The sequence below is a fragment of the Eptatretus burgeri genome, chromosome 17 (genome assembly GCF_056783735.1).
Source record: "Eptatretus burgeri isolate ZD-2024b chromosome 17, Ebu_testis_v1, whole genome shotgun sequence".
Classification (NCBI taxonomy): Eukaryota; Metazoa; Chordata; class Myxini; order Myxiniformes; family Myxinidae; genus Eptatretus; species Eptatretus burgeri.
Window position 1 is genome coordinate 36546428 of NC_140977.1, and position 10120 is coordinate 36556547.

Genomic DNA, 10120 nt, shown 5'->3' on the forward strand with positions numbered 1-10120 from the left:
TAACGAGATGAAGTTTTTATTGCAAGCAGCAGGTACATGATCCATGGACACACATGAAATAGTGATTTAAAATCCATTGATTTGATGAATGTTTTATATGGTAGATGAGAAACCGTTAATGCTTATAATCATTGTTAACCATAAACACACAGCAGGACCACGAAGCAGTTTTTATTGTTGGAAGAACGAGGAGATAAGAAGCTGTACGGTGCTGTGCCCGGTCATGGTCTATGTTACCTTGTCGGATGCTGGAATCCTTGGGGTGAGAAGGAAATCATGAATTATATGGATTGTTGATGAGATTGGTTGATCATGAAAAATGTAAATTAATATCATGTTCAATAGATCCTCTCTTCGACTGGATCAACAGCTGGTAATACGACACCATAAAATGGGGGGTTTTACTCCCTGCACTCTTATTGCTTCGTCATTCGGAGAAGTGCCTTGGGGTATTTCACAACACGACCCAAGAAAAGGAGGAAACACCCAACGAGGATAACCTGAACACTCGATCCAAAACACGGTGTGCTCCAAGATGCAGCACCACCTTTAGGCACGCCATCAAAATGTTGGTTTTCATTTCACACAATTGGGACTCAAACCCAGGCTAAACACCTCAATGCTGATTGCTGAGTGAGGTCCCGAACTACCTGTCCGACGAAGTACGAACACACCTCAATTTTGAGTGAGGTACCTGTCCTCGTATTCTTACCCATCGATGAGCTGTTCTTGGGTTCATGCAACCTTCAACCTTCATACTCACTTTCGGTGGTGGAGGTAACAAGGAAATTTAAGATGCAGGAGGATATCATTTGGCTGACTGTCTTTGCAACCCCCTCCTCACTGACTGCCCTTACTACCCTGTCACCACTGACTGCACTTGCTACCTCTCACCACTGAATGCCCTTGTTGCCCCCTCACCACTGGCTGCACTTGCTACCTCTCACCACTGAATGCCCTTGTTGCCCCTCACCACTGGCTGCACTTGCTACCTCTCACCACTGAATGCCCTTGTTGCCCCTCACCACTGGCTGCACTTGCTACCTCTCACCACTGAATGCCCTTGTTGCCCCTCACCACTGGCTGCACTTGCTACCTCTCACCACTGACTGCCCTTGCTGCCCCCTCCTCACTGACTGCCCGTACTACCCTCTCACCACTGAATGCCCTTGCTGCTCCACACCATTGACTGTCCTTCCTCCCTCCTCATTGCATGCATTCTTCAAGCTTCAATGGCAATATCGCAGTTCGATACCGGAGGTAGGAAGGCAAATACTGTATATATTATATGATCACAATGAGTAAATAAATTTCTTTCACTTGTTATGAAGTAAGGAATCGACACATCATGGCAGGAACGCTGAGAGGTACGCACGCTCGCATTAAGCTGTCCTGTCTGGGATGGCCGACCCAGCTATAAGCTCTCGTCATCCCGGTGTTTCACGGGCAAGGTGATTCATCAACGTGTGTGCTGTTTCTTGGATGGACGATAAACTGTGCGTCACATCTGCCAGAATCCCCCCCCCCTCTGCACACTCCCCTCACCTCTCCTCTCCCTATCTTCTCTCACCTCTCTCTCTCCCCCACCCCTCTCCCTCCCTCCTTCTCCACCGCTCCCCACCCTTGGATACCCCCGTTAGCGAAGCGATGAGTTTTATTTGCTCACCATAAATATCTCACAGGAATTCCCCCGGCCTCCCGGCAAATTAATTACGGACACGGGTATTTCAGGACCAAGCCAATTTTCATATTTATTTACTTCCATTATACGTTTGTTTGTAATAATATAATATGTTTGTTATAATAAGACGAGACCACCCGTGAACCCGTTAGGTTTCCGTTGTGACAGCGGTTGATTAACATTTTAATAAAAAACATTAAAAAACAAAAAACAAAGATATCTCCAGCGAACTATACCGCTGAGGTTGTTTGCATTGATCAAATTCTCCCGAAGAGTACTTGACTGAATCGGGAATTGATTTTTAAAAATTTTTTTTCGTTGCCCGATTTGAACGAAACTTGATACTGCACATGGTCCAGGAGCCCAGAAGGTTTATTCAAGTGAAAAGCGCCGGAACGTTTGACCTCATGGGCTGATGGGGTCATCCACCGACATGAGAAAAAATGAATTGCTGCCGGGTCTGACCCGTGGCTTTCCCCCCCGAAATCACTCAATTAGTGACGCCATTACCAAAAAACCTCATTTCCTCAATATCTAGCAAACTATGCATGATAATATCACGAATAAGGTGTCCATACCTATGTTTTCATGGTCAATCATTACCCTGATGCTATGCATATTGCTAGGAAATGTATCGTTTACCACGTAAATGTATGGTTCATCCACTAAATTACCGACGCCATTCCCGAAACCTCACTATCTGAAAAACTGTGCGTGATAACATCACAAATAAGGTGTCCATACCGATATTTTCATGGTAAATCATTACCCTGACACCTGTGTTATTACTGGGAAATGTGTAGTTTACCAAGTAAATGTGTAGCCCATCCGCTCATTAAGCGACGCCATTACAGAACATTGATATATGGAAAACTTGCAAATGTGCAGTTCACATAATTAACTTGATGTCCTCTTGGCATTACAAGTCTTCTCTATCACTTTCGTCACTCTCATCACTGTCCTCACTCCAAGCATTATCTGACTTCCGCATCTCCTGAATTATCTTCCACGCCATCCTCATTGTGGGCCTGTGAGGGGCTCTGGAACTGAACTTCCTGGATACCAGTCTGGTTCAAAGAAGTTTTGAGACAACTTCCATCCATCGTCCGTCGCACTCGTCCCACCAGTTGGATCTGTCTGATCAGCTCTCTTCTAGATTCTTGCCACATAGTGCGCCCTTTTCATGATTACCAAGTGTCTTGGTGCACGGGGGAAGAGAGGCACAGTTTATCTTCTTTATTCTGGCAAAGGGCTCCTTTTCGTCACCACCACCCATTCGCATGAACACCTTGTATCTGGCTTCATTAATGTCAGAGGTTTTGAAGCCATACAGCATGCAGACAAAGGATGTAACAGCTTAGATGTCTACCTCCTCAGCTGTTAGAGATCGCAATGCCATCACATGAGCTGCATCTGACTCCATCCGCTGGAAGGGCTTCACTTTGCCCTTTCTGTAGAAACACGATGTGAAATCACAACCAGTCAAGGCATGAAGGCCGATTAGTGCTTCAGTGATACCAGTCTGTTTCTTCTAGTAGTGGTTCAGATGGAAGTTGATTTTGGTAGCATAACCCCCTACTGTTGAATGCAGAGTATTCTTGCCATCTGGTATCTCCGTGTTTACATCGTAGTCATCCCAGGCTAATGCTGAAAAAGAAGAATAAATATCATCATCCTCATCATCTACTATTTTTATTCGATCTACCATTAATACTCCGTAATTATTAATATTGAATAAAAACAGTCCTTGCCATTTCGTATCACCGTGTTAACATCGTAGTTATCACAGGCTATTGCTGAAAAATACAAAAAGGTAATAACACAACATTTTCACCACAAACGTGTATTTGTATTATTATTGCTATCATTATTATCATTATTATTATGATAATTATTATTACCTTCGCATTCTGCGAAAGGTTATGTTTTGGTCGGCGTGTATTTATTTATTTATTTATTTGTACGCCTCATCAATGCCTCATCTTGTGATATGCAATATGACACAATGACGCCCATACTCTTGTTACCGGTTAGGGGTCAAAGGTCAGGGGGGTCACGACCTTGAAAAATATGCGGTTTTTGTCATAACGCGGTCAATTCTTGTCCGCTTTACATGAACCCAGCACCAAAATGTTCAGAATTTAATGCCCAATCTTGTGACACAATGACGTCATAACACATGTCACCGGTTGGGGTAAAATGTCGGGGGGGGGGTCACGCCCTTGAAAAATATGCGGTTTTCGGCATAACTCAGTCAATTCTTATTCAATTTGCATGAAACCAGCATCAAACGAGATTACCTTCTCTTGTTGAAACGTTGTATTCACCGAGCTTGTGAGTGAAGACTCGCCAAAACGACGTGAGTTGATTGTTGTTTAGTCCATAGCCCCCGAAAGTTGGGGGGGGGTCATGACATTATAGATATGTGGTTTGTGTCATAAGACCATTCATATGAAACCAGTTCCCCACACTCATACCAAGAACAAAAAAAGTAGTGGCGGTGAAGGTATGCGCTCTATGAGTGCCCGTTCTAGTTATTATTATTATTATTATTATTATTATTATTATTATTATTACCTGTTCCCAATCCATCGCGCATATGGAGACCAGCAGGAGTTTCCTGTTCCAAGTCGGAGCAGGTGGAGGCCATTTCAGTCTCGAGCTGCTTCACTTCATTGTAGCTGATACAATGACCAAAGCGGTTCAGGGTGGTCAACACCGTTTTCGATCCTGTTAGTGTTCCCAACCCGAGCCCAAGGGCTTGATGCTTCCAAGGCCTAACTCTTCCTTTGGTGCAGTTGAACACAGCATCCGATGCACCAGCTAATGCTTTTCTCTCGATCACATCCCTATTGGAGTTATTTACACCAATTTCTGATTGCAACCCACCGATGAGAGTACGGAAGAACAGGAGAGTCAGATCGGGGATACTTGGGGAATTTTCCTTCAGGGTGTGAACTGAATTTGGTGAGGGGGTCTTTGATTGGGGGATTGCAAGAATTTCTGTCCGCAATGCCATGGCAGCACACCTGATTTCTTCAATCTTTTCATTGGAATCAGTCAGCATAGCAAATGCCTTAGCAGACGTCAGTGATGAGTGGAATACAAAGTTTCCAGATTTGTTTGCTCGTTTGTCAACGAGGATTTCCAGGAATCGTTCCTTTATCTTCACTATCAGACTTTGTGTAGTGTACCTATCAATGTCATCCTGTGTTCCTCCAAGAGCAAGAAACTCTTCTTTGTACAAATTGAAAATTACTGACGCCAACATGGGAGTTTTGTTTTTGACGACTTCATTTTCGAGGAACATCGACAAGTTATTGAAGGCTTCAACGTGCATCTTCCGATTCGACGTTTGCTCTTCATCCGTCACATCCAGTCTTACATAGTCACGACGACAAGTGTTATGGTATTTGGCTTCCTTTGCAATAAGATCTTCCCCTAGTCCAATGATCCTAGTATCACACTTTTTTTTTAGCAGCAAGAAGGATTGCCTTGCTCCCATCTGTGGTCAAACATTGGCTGAGGGGTTCATTTTTCTGCAATTTCCTCTTCCTCTTCTGTCCACAAAAAAGACATTCCTGTCCGAGGACGCCTCTCGTGCTGGTAGAAGGATGATCAGAACTTGAACGAGTGGTCTTCTGAGGTGGTTCAGATGGTTCTGTGCTTGGAGGTGCTCCTTTCTTAACAGCACAGAATCGACTGAGGCAAACCGAGTGGTAATATTTGCCTTCTGGGCCCTCAGCTGTTCTGATCTCTTCCGAGGTGTTCGAAAACTTGTCACTTTGAATTGCCTTTCGCCGTCGAGCAGTATTTTTGGCCGTTTCCCAGTTGCTGGAATTGAAACACTTCAGGGCACGTTTCCTTTCTCCTCTTTCTTTGCAAATCATACAAACGGGGGCGTCATTTGCCATGATCTGTAAATAACAAAAAGGGACAGAGACCAATGCATTATTTGCCACATTGTAACAAAAGACAGAGATGGTACGACTCAAGTAGGCAACTTTCAGGGTGAACTCAACATTTTCAAGCACTAAAGTTGGCATTGTAATATTTCACCATAAAAACATGGGTATACACACCTTATTTGTGACATTGTCATGCAGTGTTTTTCAGATATTAATGAAAATGGTTTTTTTCCGCAATGGCGTTGCTAACAGAGTGGGTGAACTAAACATTTACACGGTAAACTATACATTTTCTAGCAATAATGCGCATGTCAGTGTAACGATTGACCATGAAAACATAGGTGTAGACACCTTATTCGTTATATTATCATGCATATTTTCCCAGATATTGAGCAAAATAGGTTTATCGGCAATGGCGTCACTAATTGAGTGATTTCGGGGGGAAAGCCACGGGTCAGACCCGGCAGCAATGCATTTTTGTGATGTCGGTGGATGACCCCCATCAGCCCATGAGGTCAAACGTTCCGGCACTTTCCACTTGAATAAACCTGCTGGGCTCCTGGACTAACATCGCAGGAGTACGGTGAGTAAGGTGACCCTAAAATTTTTGCGCTATGGTGTATCGTTTTGGCTGTATTTTGGGAACATACATACATACATACATACATACCTTCAAGATGAGAGTTTTAGGAATATACAAGATGATCCGTGAACCCATTGGGTTCCCGTTGTGACAGAGGTTGATAAAAAAATCATTTCAAAAAAAAAGAAAAAAAAGAACATAGCTACAGTGAACTATGCCGCTGAGGTTGTTTACATTGATCAAATTCTCCCGAAGAGTACTTGACTGAATCGGGAATTGATTTTTTAATATTTTTTTTCGTTGCCCGATTTGAATGAAACTTGATATTGCGCGTCATTGTTAAAAAAAAAATGGAGAAAAGAAAGTCGAAGAAATTATTGTGCGTAATCTTCAAAACACAATTTTATTTATTAATGAACACGGAAATATTACATCAAAATGGCGATGTTTATTTTATGCTTAAAAATAAATTGTTCTTTGTCTAAACTTAATGTTTGAGATTTTAAAATAAATCATTTCAAGAAAAAACAAAAAGATATCTCCAGCGAACTATACCGCTGAGGTTGTTTGCATTGATCAAATTATCCCGAAGAGTACTTGACTGAATCGGGAATTGATTTATTAATAATTTTTTCGTTGCCTGATTTGAACGAAACTTGATATTGCACACCAGAGTAGAATGGTGAGTAAGGTGGCCGTAAAATTTTTGCGCTATCGTGCACCGTTTTGGCTGTATTTCGGGAACATACATACATACATGCATACATACAAGATGAGAGTTTTAGTAATATATAGAAGATAATATAGAAGATCGATAACATGTTTGTTTATATGCCTTGAAATGTCGGACAAAAACAAAAAGTTATTTTTTTGATGAAAGACCACGATTTTCTTTCCTCTGCATTACGAGAGGAAAGTGCATTACTTCGTTACCTCCGCCACCGAAGGTGAACAAGGTTATTTTTTCACCCCTTTCTGTTTATTTGTTACTTGCAAAATCGAAGATTTTTCAAATATATTGGTCAGTCAATTTTTTTTATTTTGTCTGTTTGTCACCTATAGGTCACAATTTTAAACCGATCTTCACAAAAATTCACCACATGGTGGAGTTTGTCATAAGAAAGAAGCCTATTGTTTTTAAGGTCAAAAGGTCAACAACTAAGGAGATATTTCTAAAAATTCTCAATTTTAATCCTTTTGAATTGAAATTTGAAGAGGATTCATATTTCAGGTCACTGAATTCAACCAGTCAATTATTCTTGAGGTCAACATAGACCAAAAGATCAACATAGGCCCAAGGTGAACAACTAAGGAGATATTTTGAAAACCCCCAATTTTCATCTCATTGACTTGAAATTTGAAGAGGAGTTGCATATTTTGTCATTGAATTCAACCAGCAATTATTTTTGAGGTCAAACAAATTATTTTTGAGGTCAACTTCAACAATGATAGATTTAGAGTGCTAAACTAATATATAGCATGTTATCTCAAAAAGCTGTGGATGGATTTCGGTGAAACTTGGTGGACAGGTTGTGTGTGGGACATGGAAGAATTGATTCAATTTTGGTGAAGATACAAATCCGGATCCGATAATTACCTCCTACACCTTCGGTGGCGGAGGATATGTTTTCACCCCTCTCCGTCTGTTTGTTTGTTTGTGTGCAGGATATCTCAAAAAGTTGTGGACGGATTCAGGTGAAATTTAGTGGCAGGATGGGTGTATGACAAGGATGAACTGATTTGATTTTGGTGAAGATCTGGATACTAAAAATTTTTAAGTGATAATTCACAATTGAGAGATGGGGCCAAAAATGACACATAGCATATTTCAAAAAGCTGTGGATGGATTCGGATGAAACTTGGTGGACACAGTGTGTGACAAGGAAGAATTGATTCAATTTTGGTGAGGATCCAAATGCGGATCTGATAATTTTTCAAGTGATTCTTCACAATTGAGAGATAGAGCCAAAAATCATATATAGCATGATATCTCAAAAAGCTGGGGACTGATTCGGACAAAACTTGTTGGACAGATTGTGAGTGTCGCAAGGACGAATTGATTCGATTTTAGTGAAGATCTGAATCCGGATCTGGACACGACAATTATTTATTTTTAAAAGTGATTATTCACCATTGAGAGATTGGGCCAAAAACGATATGTCGCATAATATTTCCAAAATGTATTGGGTCAGATATGTTCTCGTGGATCAGGCATTATATGGTGGAGGTATGCGCTCTACCAAGTGCCCTTCTAGTTTGTTTTGCAACATGGCCGACAGTGGCCATCTTGAATTTGGAGGTCAAGATGACCCCCAAACCGAATACTAACCATCCGATCAGATTTCACACTTCAAAATTAGTCGAAAATGACCCCTTATTCATGATTCTAGTGGATTTAGTTCAAAAGTTATGATCATTGGCACCCATTTTTTGAATTCATGCTCCAGTGGGGTTAGCCCCCATATTTCAGAGGTACATCGGAGCTAAAACTTTACTAAACAGTTCAAGCCTCATCGAACAAAAATAAACAATAAAAAGACACTCCAAAGAGTATATACCTCTGCCACACCATGCCCGATACAACAGAACATATCAAGGCCAATAATTTTTGAAATATGCTTTATTGTTTTGGTCCAATCTCTCAATGGTGAAGAATTGCTTTAAAAAATAAATAATTCTCATATTCGGATCTGGATGCAGATCTTCACCAAAATCCAATCAATTTGTACTTGTCACACATCTCATGTGTCCACCAAGTTTTGTTCAAATCCACACTTAACTTTTTGAGATATCGTGCTACATATCGTTTTGGCCCCATCTCTCAATTGTGAAGAATTATCACAGGCTGTGATAATGTTTGACCAAGTTATAAAAATGATCAACATGATGTGGTACGAGTGACGGGTTATTAGCTGCAAAATGTCGAAAACCCGGTTTCGTTCAACAACTTTAAAAATTTGACCTTTACATAACCTTTAAAGGTCACAAAACAATGTTGTGGACATTACAATAAGGAAACAGGATACGTGCTACAGCTTATTGGAGTTAGTTTGTCGAAGAAGGTCAAAAACACGGTTCGATTCCCACAACTTTAAAAATTTGACCTTCGTGACCTTTAAAGGTCAAAGGTCAAGGATTATGACCTTTGGTGCAAAACTTCCTCTGGAACATTCCAGGAACAATAGAACATCATATAGGCTATATGGCATTCGCACTCCTCGGATTATCCATACTTTGATGAAATCAGCGTAAAAACAAACTTGAAGGGGGCGCCATGGGCAAGGTGTTCGATTTTTCTAAGTTTTTCACCTTGTGATGAAAATGAAAAATCGGACGACAAGTTTGAGAGAATTCATTTTGCTATTCAAATACTGAAGAACCCATTCCATTCAGTCAATTCCCGAGGAGAACATAGATTTTTAATCCGACTACCCCCTAAAAATGGCTATTTTTTGGGCATGGCTTCGCCCACAATGGGCGTGGGACGCCCTCATCCAGGAAAACACAACTGGACATTGATATCGAACACATAACCAAGTTTCATTAAGATCGGATCAAAGCGCACGGAGTTATGCTCTGGACAGACAGACACACAGACAGACACACAGACAGACACACAGACAGACACACAGACATAACGAATATAGTGGTCACTCTGGCTGGCGCTCGTGAACCAAAAAACAAAAATTACAAGTGGGCGTGGCTCCGCCCACAATGGGCAATCTTAGCTGCTACCCAACTATCTGTCACCGCCAATTTCTTCAAAACCTTTCTCCCTCAAAATTGACTGAATCAAGCTGAATTTTTTATATGTTGTACATATGGCCAATGCGCACAATTTCTTGAGCGGGAATTTCGCTAAAAAAAAAAAATGGAGAAAAAATATGAAAAAAAACAAAAATTACAAGTGGGCATGGCTCCGCCCACAATGGGCGTGGGATGCCCCTC

The 10120-nt window shown here is 41.2% G+C and overlaps 1 protein-coding gene across 6 annotated transcripts in view; it reads right to left on the reverse strand.

Moving 5' to 3' along the window:
* LOC147009758 (uncharacterized) overlaps positions 1-10120 on the reverse strand; it is a 13268-nt gene continuing 3148 nt past the window's right edge. For 4 of the 6 annotated variants that reach the window (XM_085860844.1, XM_085860842.1, XM_085860843.1 and 1 more), the window contains exons 2-3: positions 4259-5598; positions 1-3328 (exon numbers count right to left, since the gene is read on the reverse strand). In XM_085860844.1, coding sequence (XP_085716970.1) covers positions 3213-3328; positions 4259-5186 — 1044 coding nt within the window. In that variant the 5' untranslated portion in view covers positions 5187-5598 and the 3' untranslated portion in view covers positions 1-3212. The remainder of the gene's footprint in view (positions 3329-4258; positions 5599-10120) is intronic. The other 2 variants (XR_015052631.1, XR_015052630.1) reach the window with 2 other exon arrangements.